Below are 14925 nucleotides of genomic sequence, written 5' to 3' on the forward strand. Positions count from 1 at the left end.
AAAAAGTTACAACAAAATTAGCGCAAATTATCAGAGATAAACGTGTATTTATAGTTGTGAATAGGCAGATATCTAATTTGTGTTCACTGTTTGGAAAAAATGGGAAGCACCACCTCGATAAACGTGACTGAGTGACGTCGAATTACAAATCACCAATATTTTATTCGATTACGCAAACTAAATGGTTGAGTGTGGAGTAGTCTCAAACACTGAGGTGGATGTAGATGATGAATAACAATTTTATTAAAAAAGCTACTTTCTGTAATTTACATCAATTTAAGATTTAAAAAAAAAAAAAAAAAAACAACTGTATCACACAAAACCAATCATTACCGTTGAAGAGGACTAGAACCTTTTTAATTTATAAGATATAAAACCATCAGCGGTTTGTAACTACAAATCCATAGTTATAATATAAGGTGGATAAATAAAAATGAATTGCTTCTTCCCTAATACCTAAAAATAATCATACTACCAGGCAGGAGGTCATAGTTTCAGACAAGAAACTATAAACTTTCGTGCTTGTATCTTATCCTGGAGTTAACACCCTAAAAAGCAAAAATAACTTTCTCACAACTGTAAATGTTTTCGCGAAAATACTGACTGTGGGTCATGGTGAAAATGAAAACAAAATCCTACTGACGAGAAATTTGAGAAGGAAGCCTAGAAAGATCAAGGAATGACATGGAAGATTCCACAACACACCTTATCAATAAGATATTGTACCGGGCAGTGTAGCACGATGAAAGTGGTCGAGAGGAGAGGAGGGCCTAAGGGCAGTGACCTATATGGTTCTGAGGGCACAAGGTGACGGCCGTTGCCCCACGAACTTTCTCCGCCGCATTCCGGCACGAGCCGCCGTAAATTCGATTAGACCTGACGTCTCAAAGGAGGGCTTCTTTGTGTTTATCAGTAAAACGACGCTATCTTTAAGCAATAAAGTTAGTTATCACAGATTACTGGCTACAGTGCAGAATTAATGATATTGGCAGATTAATGGGCGCGATGCATAGGAACGAGTCGGGTCGCAAAGGAAACAACAGGCCTTGACCCAACACCTGTTAGGTCACTGTGAAGAGGCCCTTGCATATATCACGACGGTAAAGGAGAGTTACCTTGGCAGTTGTAACTATCGATAAAGCAGAAAATTGCTGTCCAGTAGCTGTAACATTTGGAAATTGCTGTTCATTGGAGTAATTCAGTGATATCGGTAGAGTAGGCGGGCAAATATAGAGAAATTTATCTTGTTTTTAAATATTTCCTCCTTTAATAGTTATACGAATGCCTGGTGCCTTAGACAAACTTTATAATACGTTTATACCCAAGTCAACTCGCCAGCATTCTAGCAAAAAGGTAAAATTAATACTGAAGTTTTTTTCCAATCTCCTTATATACTTCAGTGAGGTTAAACAACGTAATGTAAATCGGTTCACACTCCTGCCCATGCTATCCTGAAAAATTCATTTTTAGATTTTTGTAGGATTTGCACCCATTTTGTATTTCTATACATTTTAAAGAGATTGAAGCCGGTAGTAAGTTGTCTCCATGTGTTATTGATCTCATTGTATAGGTTCTCACATGCTATGCCCAATTAATTATTCTCTTTCCTGAAAACTTCTGGTGCAATATAGCCTATATTTTGGCGGAAACACAGAATCAGCATGGGGAAGAGGTTCTAATTTCTTACGCTGTTGTAGGAATAAGATCTGATGAATTCACGATGTTTTCCTCTATATATATTAGGGGTACTTGAACTTTTCCATTCATCAGGAATAATTTTATTGCTGGAAGTTTCCTCAAGAATTTTCCTTCCCTACTAGACGGTTTTCACAACTATTCAGGACAATCCAACCATGACGGCAACGGGCTGAGTAGACTATACCTATAACATCTTCTGCGTCATAGACCAATTTTATTGTCCAATTTGTAAAGATCTATGCCATTATTTTCATCTACTTTATACATTGGAATGTTAAGTGTTTAGGGACAAAATTTTTGGAAGGCTTGTAAACGAGTTTTTATAATTATGGTAATTCTAAGCAATATATGGGTCAACCTCGAATTTTTCTCATATTACAATATAATGTTCCAATAGTCAATTAGAAAAGGAAATTACTAGATATTTCTTGCCGGAAAGCAGTTATAGGAAGCAGGCAACTCATATTACAATATAATGTTCCCCAATAGTTAATTAGAAAAAGGAAAATGACCCTAGAATTTCTTGCCGTAAAAGGAGCAGTTATTAGGAAGCAGCGAGGCAAACTCATATTACAAAAATATAAAATAAAATTTGGTTTTTTCCAATAGTTAATTAAAAAGGAAATGACTGAGAATTTCTTGCTGGAAAGCAGTTTATAGGGAGCAGGCAACCGAGCGAGAATTACCTATTAGTGATCAGGGGCACTGACGTGATCTGGGCTTCAAATTTTGGAACTATCCTCGAGTTAATTTTTTTTTCTAAAAGAGCAAGAGCAAGCGCGAAGGCGCTGCGCAGCGGGCAAGCTATCGTGCGATGATCTTCGATAATTAATACCCTATGTAAAATTGATTCAGGCCAAAGGAATGACAACAGATTCCTTTACCCAGATTTTTAACGGAGATTTATGTAATTGGGCGGATTATATTGGTTTACTTTTGTCTTTACAGCATGTAATTATGTGTTTTAAAAAATTGGTTTTTACATAACATTACCTACATTATATTGTAATATGTAAATAGCAAATTTATCAGAAATTTTTAATTAAAAAAAAGGGATCACGCACGATGCGCTGCCCGCTGCGCAGCGCTTCGCGCTGCTTGCTCTTTAGAAAAAACTAAAAAAAAAAATTAAACTCGAGTAGTTCCAAATTTTGAAGCCCAGATCACGGTCGAGTGCCCCTGATCACTAATAGGTAATACTCTAAGCAATAATATGACTGTGTCCTGGGCGGTTGCCTGCTCCCCTATAACTGTCTTTCCCGCAAGAAATTCTAGTCAATTTCCTTTTCTAATTAAACTATGTGGAACATTATTATTGTAATATGAGAAAAAATCGAGGTTGACCCATATATTTAGCTTAGAATTACCCATAATATTTAGCGGGCGTATTGGTCTGCCAGAATCTTAGATATTGCCAATAAAGCTTTGAGGACGACTATCATGTCGTAAATGACCGCTGCCTCACGATCACCAACACCATAAGCTTTGGTGATACTGCAACATCCACAAGGCTTATCATGTATTGCTTCTTGCCGCTGATGTCGATGAACTCTAAGTGTCTTTCTTGTGATATAAATACATCAACTTTATAAACGATGAGAACTTTAGTCAAGATACACCCAACATTTACCTTTTTCTCCATTATTTGATCATATCCAACAATTTGCAATTTTTATTGTGAAATCTATTTGTATTGTTTCCCATGACTAGTTCATCACCCAAAGCTTTAATGTCAAAAGTGAAAGAAGAAGTTTATCTTTATGAAAATGCCAATAAGAAGAAGTTTAAAAAATCCTTAATGTTGAGGTTTAGTATAACACGTCCACTGATTTATAATAATGTTGGTTTCATATAAAGCTTAATAACTAACGATTGTTTTAATTTTCTAATGAGTTCAGTACAGACCTTCACACGTAAACGTTGTCATTGAGAGGCGTCAGACCAGAAAACCTGTATACAGAAACGCGTTGGCGGTTTGGCTCACAAGTGGCTTCGCGGCATTGTAGTATATTGTTATACATAGCTCATACAGCTAAATGGTTGGAATAAGAAATAAAATTCAACCTATTATCTCAAAAATTGTACGCTGATTGAAACATAACCTAACTAATCTAACCTCACCAAAAAACAATAAAACTTCCTCGTATCTAGAATACTTTCATGTCATGAGTTAACTTGATGTATTCCAAAACTTATTTGATTTTAAAACAAATAGATTGGTATGATCATCCGCTCATGTTAGAAAAGAGCAGTTAATACTTATTAAAAATTTTTGTAGTTTTCAGTATGTTGTGGAGCATAAACAGTGGCTTTTGGTCCACGGTTGCAATCCACACACCCTACTGACCTACAGAAACCCAACATGAGTCGTAAAGACTAGAATCTTACATATAATGAAACCCTGGATTAACCATCAAGAAGATTACCCTAAATCATCATTTAGGGAAATAACATTGCCTCGTATACTAACTCTATTTGTTTTAAAACAAATTAATCATATTTAGGCCTAGTCTAAATTGTATTTGACAACGGGATGTGGTAGAACAACAAACTTTTAAGGCCTATGTATATTCTACACATGCATTGGATATATAGTTCATGTTCATTCAAAACATATTCATGCCCGTAAAGTGTAGCAATTCTAACGGTTGGCACCAATGCGCGTATACCACGCGCCTTGGGTTGGCGCCTGGAGGTTGCTCCAATCCAGCCCACGTTGGGTAATAAAATTCACCATTTAACGCTTGGCCTGAACCCATTACCGTAGCTTCATATTCTATCCGATATAGGTTGAAAAGGGATGAAATTAAAAACAATAATTGTTAATATATTTTTGCAAGGTACATTTTCCCAAATATTAAACCCAGTTTTGAATTGCAAGTGACCAAACTTGATAAACTTTAAACCAATATAAATCATAATAGGTTTAAATAATTATAAAACACTGTGTGTAAGTACAGGTAAATGTCCAAAGTCTTTATTTTTTACTTCGACAAACCAAACATTTGAAACAGTCAAATTTTGAATCTATATATATATAAAATATACTATAATATATATATATACTATATATATATATGATCATATATAAAATATAAATATAAAATGAAAACTGTTCGTGTGTAACGAGCATCACTCACAAACGGCTGGACGGATTCGCCTAATTTTTTGTTTTAAATTTAGTTTCGTCTTGATCTGTAGAAGGGTTATAGGATACTTTTTATCCCTTTCCCGATTCCAGGATTCCGGCCCCACTGGTTTAACAGACAATACCCTGTAAGAAATGCATTTGCCAGCAAAACATATGTTTATTAAGTGAAAGAGTCCCTTTTCAAATTTTTAATCGAGGCTGTTTCTTTGTAAACATATTATAATGCGACAGAAAAATTGTTGTCTTATTTTTGCACAGTAACTAAGTACAACATAAATAATTTTGACGATTTTCCTATGTAAACAAACATTTTTATTGACATTTTACCAAGCGTGCCACAAATGTCAAATTTTATTAGATAAAACGTGATTTAATATCTTTTTTAACGAATTTCCAAGAACAGTGTTATTTTTCCAAATCAGTAATTCCATCCGACCTTGCCATTTGAAATTTAAGAGACCTATATTCAGGTTCCCCGTTCCGACTTGCGTTCGCAATGACAGATTTAATAAGGCACAAGGACAATCATTTCAACTTAACCGTCTCGCAGGAATCCATCTGGTAACCCTCATTGTTTCTCCGCAGGCGGTTCAATTATAACGTCGCTTGCTCGAAAGAAGTCGGAAAACCCGAAGAACCTTTATATTTATGCTCCAAATAGATACAACTAAATAACGTTGTTTACCAAACGCATTAAAATAAACAAAAAACTTTTATAATTAGATTATTATGATATGTCTACGATGTAATTAGTAGAGCGAATAAATTAATTGGAAAAACGTATAATAAAATTAAGATATTTACTTTTCGATGCCTTGATTGATGTAGCCGCTCTCTAACTGCCACGCGAAGCGGAGCCGCTGGGTTTAGGCTAGTAAACAAATAAATCAACTATATGGGTTTTGGGCAGAGAACTACCAAGCAACTTCACGAGCACCACATTTATCTTCTCTCTTAAAATAGAAAACATATCAAAACATAAAGCTGCATCCACTTCAATTGTAACATCACCACTTCCTCTACGAAGAACAGTCCACCTTCCAGAATAATGTCGAGCACAGTTTCCACCAAAGTTACTACTTTTGTAGATTAATTTTTGGGTAAAATACAGTATTGCAGATTTATGAACCGTTACAGATCAGTTTATCTAGGAGACGACGAACCCGATAAATTATATTTAGGTACTCTTCCAGATAACTGTCGGTAAAAGTGTTGTTTACCTTTGCAGATTACTGGCTACAGAAGAAAGCTTATCTTGCAGAGCCACTTTGTAAATTACTGTTTCTGTCAAAGTACAGTTTTGTAAAGAAACTACTGTAGTAGAATTAACAAATTACCTTTAACAATTTTTTGTCTGGCAAAGGTAACAATTAGCTGATCTTAGCAGGTTACTGTCGGGTTACTGACGGACCATTTTTCTCGCATATTAACTACAGTAAGGCCTAATATTTGGTGTACCTTTGCAAATTGCTTTCCGGTTCAGTAGAGTTGACATGGATACAGATTACTGCCAGGGGCAGTTGTGTGACCCCAAGTAAATGTCCTTGGCAGCAGAATGGCCTTGAAATCTGTAACATACGAGGAAATCCAGAGGCTGCTGGGTTACAAGATTTTTCTTGTGAATTAACTTACTCGCAAAATTAATGGAAAAGATGGGATTTCCTATTTTTTTTTGTAGATAGCACCCTAGCGAGCCAGCCAGCCCAGCCAAGCATCCAATATTGCAGCCCCAGCAGCGAGCCCGCAGCACAGCAGCCAGCCAAGAGCAGCAGCCCAGCCCACCCCAGCCAGGCAGCACGCTCCGCCCCGCCCCCGCCTTAGCAGAGCCCAGCACCCCACATAGCCAGCCCCGGAGCAACACGCCCCCCGAGCATCCAACGCAGCCAGCCCACCAGCACCCCAAGCATCCAGCCAGCAGCCCTGCCACCAGCCACACCAGCAGCCCTTCGGCAGCAGACCCGAGCTCCCCCCAGTATATAGCAGTAGATAAATAGATTGACAGCCTTTGAACATTACTTCTTTTCCAGTTTTGTAAAAGAGATTCAAATTTTATCCAATTCCAAATTATAATAATAGGCCCATAGTTTCTTACTGACTGCTAATGTTTATTGTAATTATTTTTACTAGCATTATGGTTCGAAAATATTTCTTCCTTCGCAAGACCAATCATTTCTTTACCAAGGAGACATTTATTTTGCCTTCTCAATAGAAGCATGACCTTGAAGGATGTCACCCAAGAACATCGCCTTTGAAGATGGCCTCCCATGCATACACTTGTACCTTGTCCTTTGTACCTAACACATGGATGTCTTTAGAGGGCAAGGTTAAAGATGGAAAAGCAAAGGTCCTTGGCACGAAGATGCCCGACAACTGACAGGTGCAAGAGAGGAATGGCTTGTGACGGTGCACGAGAGAGTCGAGACAGTGGTGATAGATGTGATCGGCCTCATTTGGTGACTCGGATGTGAACTGTCAGAGCATTTGGAACCAGTATTCTTTCAAACAAGCAAAACTGTACGGGTGTACAGAAAGAGAACGCACTGAGGATGTTTTAAGTACCGGCAATGGATATGTTTTACAACCCACCCTTCATACAAAACAATGGTTGATTGGGTTTTACAATTAAAATTGAGATAACATGGTTAAACCCGTTTAAACGAAAAAGCCCACGAGTCCCTTTCTACACAAAATATCAAGGCCCCCAATTTTCGAGAGAACAACTACATGTAGAACTGTATTTGTGCTGGTAAGGGTGCAAGTGTACACATTTTGTTTGAATTTAACTACTTACTGCTTTATTTTCGTATTCAATATAATGATAGATTGTTTTATCACTTAATTTAGCTGTTCCCCACTGGCTGTTCGCACGCTTTTTCGTAACCAATTACCCGTGTATGAGCACATGTGGATCAAGTGAATTAATAGTTTCCCAACACCGATGTAGAGTTTAACCTTGTTGCCAGCGATCAAGAAAATCTGTCAAAAGTATAATGTTTGTATTAGTAACATTGTCCATGAGTACTATATTATTAAGATGGTGTAATACTCAAGCTTTAAGTTCCAACCAGACATTTAATTTTAAAACACAAATATACATCAAAACATAGTCGCCTTAAAATAGTTTTTTGGCTATTTAATAAACGTAACTGTCTCGTAATTGGCAGTTTTTATAATGTGCAGGCGCTTTGTGATAACGTTTTATATTTTGCAGCGTCTCCCTGTCGGTGATTTTACATCAATGGGCTTAGCATATAAACCTTCTAAGTGGAAAATATACATGTACATACAAATTCTTAATAATGATCAGTCAAATAGATTTCTGAGTCTATATGTGACACACACCCAACACACACACACACACACAGCACACACACACACACACAACCACAGCACACACACACACCACACACACACACAGTCCGGTCGACACACACACAGGCACACACACACACACAATGATTAAATATTTTCAGCACTCATGCAAATCAAGTAACAAAGCAGTGGTGTTACTTATTGCCATTCATTAATTCTCAATATATTCCGCAGTCAGACAGACAGATTAACTGACGTTCATATACAGTGACGTCCACATACAGTGCCGTGCACAATTATAAACAAAAACAATTTTGTCTTTTGTTGAACATAAAATGTACAGTATAGGGGATACTGCATAAAATGTCGAAATACATAACTCAATTCAGTTCTTGAGATATGTTGCGGAAACAGACAGCTGAGCTGGCTTGAGCGTGTCATGACGGTCTCAGGTATACATTTGTTCCTTTTAACCTAAATTGGATAGTTATGCGTCTGATTCATCAGTGGAATAGGTCTGATTGATTGGTCGATATCAACGTAGCATTAACTGCTTTTTGTGTGTTCTCAAAACTGATGGCCCAGACAAAAGACAAATGCCTCTGCCATTTGAGGAGGTGATTGTGGCTTGTAAAATATACAAATATTATTTCATACACATTAAGTGTCAGCATAAATATGTCGTTTCATTTATAACCTTCTTTGTGAATTATAGACAATATCGCAAATCGGCCATGTCCTAATCTCTAAGTAATGAAAGGCAACGTCATAAAACTCTATGACCTAATTCTCATACAAGTTTGTAGCCCAGGATTACTACTGCCCATTTTACACAATAATTATGAATAGTCCAATATCGAAACCTGCATGAAATGTAAGCCATGTCACGTACAACTGATTATAGAGTACGTAAATTGAGGAAAACACGATGTGCTAAATAGGTTTAGCAAATAGCGCATGCATATACAGAGAAGTAAGTCCCTAGTTCCGACATACCTGTTTCACAGCAACAGCTATCAATGGCAAATTTTTTGCACCTTGTGGATATAAGGAAAAATGAATTTTTTAAGTCCTTTGAAAGAAAGGTGAAATAATTCGATTCGTCTAAATCCCTCGCGATTATATATACAGCCGTCCTATTATATATAACAGCCGCATGTGAAATCGCACTCACCTCAACTCACTTGACTAGACAGATATATACAAATTCTAAACATTAGTTACTAGGAAGTGCGTAGAAACTTGAAATTTGGCATGCAGGTACCTTTTGCAATAATGAAACCCTGAGGAAAAGTCTGAAACACCGGGGACATTTTTACTTTTAAACCCGCTCAAAAAAAATTTATTAAAAAAAACGCGCATTTTTTACCGTTAGCTGGCCTTTTATTTTAAGCCCCGATAGCGGGCGAAAACCGGTTTGCGAGACTAGCTCAAATCTGAACGAAAAAATTCATGGTCAGGAGATAAAGTGAACTATAAAAAAGGTCCCCAGTGAGCTTTTTGCTCTATCTTTCTATGGTTAAGCGACATGTAAACGCGCTTCGAACCATTTTGACATCTCCAAGAGATTTTTTTCGCATTTGAAATATAAAACTTTATCTGAAGGCCCGATAGGCGGCCGAACGGTAGGTCGTAAGCTCAAATCTGATTGACCCATCAAAATTTAGCAAATTATGTGATCTAACAGAACAAAGGTCCAGTGGACCGCCGTTGTTTGCCCTATCTGCCAGTTGGTTTGAGTCCGAAAAAAAAACGTTGGTTCATAAAGTTGCAACTTTATTATTGTAATATTTTACGTGGAAAATTTTGTTTCTTGGGGGGCTGTCGATAGCGGCAAAACCACTTGGTCGGAAGTCCAAAATAAAAACAAAGGTTAGACTTATAGGAAAATAATATGATCGTACATAAAAGGGTTGAGTGGACTTTTTACTATATCTCCATCTTAGGGTTGAACCGCAAAACGCGATTAGTGAAAATATTTTTGAAATTTTCGCTTCAGCTATCTGTCAAAATTTAACATATTTTTTTCGCCCCCCGCCGCCAGACATCCAGTGGACTTTGATAGCGGCTAAACGGTTGTGTCGTAGCTCAATAAAATGCCGACTTAATAAGTTTTTAGTGAAACTACGTGGTTCTACAAAAAAAGTACCAGTAACTTTTTTGGCTGTAAGTGATACTTATTAATAAGCCCTGAGAAAACGCGATAAATAAGCAAGAATATTTTGTCGTGAATTTCGGAAATTTTTGGAGCTTTTTTGAAATATATATATAAGGCTCTATATGTGACTACATGATTTTGTGTAATTCAATCAGGATTCAGCCTTTGCTTAGGTTAACGAGTGAATACAACCCACACATAAGTAAGTTGGCTTGAGCGTTAGCTACTGCGTCAATAGTAGATAGGGACAGAAATAAAATTGTGTTTATTTTGTTCACAGACACAACACCGTTGCTCTTGAAAATAAGGGACAGGTGTGTCATTAGCCCCCCGGTTAACGATTAACCCCCCTCCTGAGGATTTCCTGGTATGACCAGATAACCTCCTGAGTAGAAATTAAACCCCCTGATGTGTTAACCCCCCGCGAGGTTAACATTAAACCCCCTCCCCCCAGGGAATTTCCTGTCTTGACTAGATAAACTCTCCCTGATGATATTAAACCAACTGTTGATCAACATACTCGCCTTTTTAAGGTCTGTTTTCTATTACGTTTATTAATTCAACGATAGCTCGTACCTGTGCAAACTATTTCTTCCGAGCTCATTCCATGGCTAAATCCAAAGTTCGCAGCTAAAATCTGACGACGGAATCCGGAAAGATAAAGAAATTAAATTGTCCGGACAGGAAAAGGCTCCAGTTAACATTTTCTCGTATCTCTCAACGGTTAACCCGTTAAAACGCCATTTAAATTCAAAATTGTTTGATTAAAACTCGAACAAAATGTAAATAATCATAGGTCCAAGATAATTTCCCGAATTCCCCGCTGGCTTATCCCGAAGAAATCTGGCCAACAACCCGAAAGGGGGCCTGTTTGTGCTTCTCATTAACCCCCGATAACATTAGCCCCCCCCTCGGGAATTTCCTGGGTATGTACCAAGAATAACCTCCTGAGTAAATTAAACGCCCTGAAAGCGTTGTGTTAACCCCCCCTGGTAAGCTTTAAGCCCCCCCCTAGGGAATTTCCTGGCATGACCTACATGTCCTGAATTTTACCACTCACCATATCTCTTAACCCCCCTTGGGAAGATTCCTGGTATAAACCCAGATAACCCCCTTGAATGTCTTAAAACCCCGCACCCCCGGGCCATGGTAACGTTAAAACCCCCAGGGAATTTCCTGGCAACGACCTACATAGTCCGAATTATTACCAATCACGCCCAAATTGCTCTTTATCCCCGAATTTGCAAGGCGTACATCATGGGGGCCTGGGGGCGTAGCCCCCCAGCGAGCCGAAGGCGAGTCTAATATATTATACAACCGTGCATGTGTAACTGACTCGACTGACTAGACTCACGTATAACTAATTCTAACCTACTTCCAGAATGAGTTAGAGACTTGTACAATTATGGTACACCAGATAGCCTTTCCACGTGGTAAACCAACCAGGGAAAATCCCGAAAAAGTGGAGAATTTTTCATTTTTTCAAAACACCCTCAAACAAAAATTTCCCAAAAAATCGGCGCATTCTTCACCCCCTTGCAGGGCATTTTTTTAGTAACAGCCCTGCATATGCGGGCACGAACCCGTTGGAGCTAGCTCGAGATCTGACGGATAAATTCATGGGTCAGGAATGAAACGTGAACTTACAAAATAAGGTCTAATGGACTTTTTTGCTCTATCTTCCATGGTTTAAGCGACAAGAAAACGCTCGAAACATTTGAAATTCCAGAGATATTTTGTCGATAAAAATAATGTTTCAAGCCCGATAGCGGCCGAAACCGTTTTGGATCGTAGCTCAAATCTGATTGACCCATCCAAGATTAGCAAATTGCCGTCGATCTACAGAAAAGGTCCAGTAATCTTTTGCCCTAGTCTCCGATTGGTTTGGCCGAAAAAACGTTGATTATGTACATATTCTTGTTGTAACTTTACGGAGCCGAAAAAAAAAACTTTTGTTTGTTGGGGGTCGATAAGCAGGCGAAAACCATTGGTCGGTAGTGTCAAAATAAGGACTAAAACGTTTTATTTAGGAAATAAGATGAACCTACAAAAAAAGGTCCAGTGACTTTTTACTATATTTCCCTTAGTTTGACCGCAAGAACGCTTCGATTAAGTGAAAAATATTGGACATGTTTCCCGCCTTAAAAATTTACCATTCCGGGGCTTAGATAGCGGCTTAAAACGGTTGGTCGTAACTCAAAACAAATTTTAATAACCGGGATTTTCTAGGAAATCACGTGATCTACAGAAAAGGTTTCAGTGACTTCGGGAGTTGGCTGGAGCGTTAGCCTAAGCGTTACAATAGTAGATAGGGACAAGAGGAATATTTCTTATGTTCACAGACAACAATAGCCTCTAAAAAAGGCCCAAGTGTGTGTCATTAACCCCCGGGGGTAATATTAAACCCCCCCCCCCCGGGTGATTTTCCTGGTCTATGACCTTGATAACCTCCTGTACATTCAACCCCCCTGATGTGGTTACACCCGCTCCTGGTAACATTAAACCCCCCCAGGGAATTTCCTTGCCATGACCTTCATGTCCGAATTTTACCAGTCACCAAATCTCTTAACCCCCCCCCCCCTGGGAAGATCCTGGTAGTGAACCAGATAACCCCCTGGAGACTTTTCCCCCGGTAACGTTGAACCCCCCCAGGAATTTGGTTCATAATGAACCAGACAATATCCTGACGAAATTAAAAAACCCCCCTCTTGTCTTAAACCACCTTAAACCATTAATTCAACACATCACCCAGGGAATTTCTCGCCTTGACTAGAATAGTCTCCTGGTTGATATTAAACCCCCCAGTTCGACTTAAACTACTGCCTTTTGAGGTCGGTTTTTATTATGTTTATACTAAACAATTCAAGATAGCTGACCCGTGCAGACTTTTCTCCCGAGCTCATCTTTCCTGGCTAAAACATAGGTCCGTAGATCAGATCTGAGTGCAAAATCGTAAAGACAAAATTAAATTTCCCAACAAGAAAAGGTCCAGTCACTTTTTTGTCGTATCTCTAACGTTTTAAACCGCAAAAATGCCCTCAAAGTCAAAAGTTTTTAACGAATCCGGAAAAAAATCTATGAAAAAGGTCAATTTTTAAAATCCCTTGTCATTACACTTAATGTCCGGACTTAACCAGTCACCGAATTCCGCTTATCCCCCGAAGTTGCAATAGCGTTTACTTTGGGGGGCCTGGGGGCGTAGCCCCCAGCGAGCCGAAGGCGCAGTTTATTTTATATTTACGGATGCCGTGATTAATTAAAAAACAGAATTTGATGATTTCTTTTGTATATTTGAAAAAGAAACGATTCTTGACGGTGCGATTCTTCTGTGAACCACAATTTAGGAACTATACTTTAACATTCACTTGATTCTTTTTCTCGTATAGTAGATATAAAATATAAACACAACTCAAAAATAATCTGTACAATTTTTAGATATACAATCTGTCACAGGCAACTGTCAGATTGTCCCTGTACAGCAATCGTCTCTGTAAGTTCTCGGATACTGGGAGCCATCGGCCTCATTCCCCTTTCCCTGTGGTGGATTCCGTCTGCCTATGGCACCTAAACCAGTTGACAAAAGTTAACCAACAGAACAGCCAGGAAAGCATGAAAAAAAACCAAAATTTCAGGATATTTACACAAAATTCTCTATAATATATTACTCAAATTCGCTTTTTAAAGCAAAGTTGATAAAATACTGTAATTAATTCAGTAGATAAATTTAGATTTATATGTTTTCATTTATCCACGTGCGCAAAAACATAAAATTCTAAATACCCACGAGCAAATAATAATAGGATATTGGAAGGAATGTGGTGTAAAAATAATATAGTTTATAAAAACCACATAAGATAGAAATGAACCACAACTTTAATAAACAGGAAGTTACACAACATTCAGGTAGAATTCCGTTGGTTTAGAATAACACTGGTACATTTAAAACTTGAAAGCATTATTGAAGAACTTTAAAAATATAAACTAAACTATCACCGAAACACTACGCATCTGGTATTCGACCATGATTCCGGTCTCCGGAGGCTCCTGCTCTCTGAGAGCCTATGGCTACTGGACATTACTCTCATTCTCTGGTATGGCCCCGTCCTATACCTAATTCCCTTTCCTACCACAGGATGCTCCCCTTCTCTGGGGGCTTCTGCCCTCTGTGAACTTCCGACATCGTGAGTTCCCAACTTGAGATTGGTCCCGGCCACCGGAAGCACCTGGACGTCTGACAGCCTCTGGCCTCTGGGCATTCTCAACCCCTAGTTGGTCCCGCATCTGCCAGATTCCGGCCAACTGTATGCTCCCGAGCTCAGGGCTTCTTAGTCCTAACATCACTAGGTCAATTAGACACATTCCTTACCTTTTTTAGCCCCGTAACTCAGGCAGATTATTCCATTGGGTAATTCCAGTCCTCTAAATAGTTCCCGGGGTCAGGGATTTTCCGGCAGGTCCTACGCTTTAAATTGCAGCCCACTACGTTTGGTGCCTCTCGGGAAACTGATATGATGACTGTCTCTGGAATCTTCCGACCCAGTTTCTGCGTGTAAGCCAAGCCTCGGCTTAGGGCAGCTCAATGTCGTGCAGAAATTATTTTTGTCCC

At 38.6% G+C, this 14925-nt stretch overlaps 1 protein-coding gene across 1 annotated transcript; it reads left to right on the top strand.

Annotated features, from left to right (window-relative positions):
* Positions 1 to 6531: 6531 nt before the first annotated feature.
* On the top strand, positions 6532 to 6843 carry LOC124374821 (predicted GPI-anchored protein 58; the record flags this gene model as incomplete). The annotated part of the gene is made up of 1 exon (XM_046832970.1): positions 6532 to 6843. A coding segment is annotated over one exon (312 nt), but the record flags the coding sequence as incomplete, so codon positions are not given.
* Positions 6844 to 14925: the final 8082 nt, after the last annotated feature.

The sequence above is a fragment of the Homalodisca vitripennis genome, unplaced genomic scaffold (genome assembly GCF_021130785.1).
Source record: "Homalodisca vitripennis isolate AUS2020 unplaced genomic scaffold, UT_GWSS_2.1 ScUCBcl_10302;HRSCAF=19123, whole genome shotgun sequence".
Taxonomy (NCBI): domain Eukaryota; kingdom Metazoa; phylum Arthropoda; class Insecta; order Hemiptera; family Cicadellidae; genus Homalodisca; species Homalodisca vitripennis.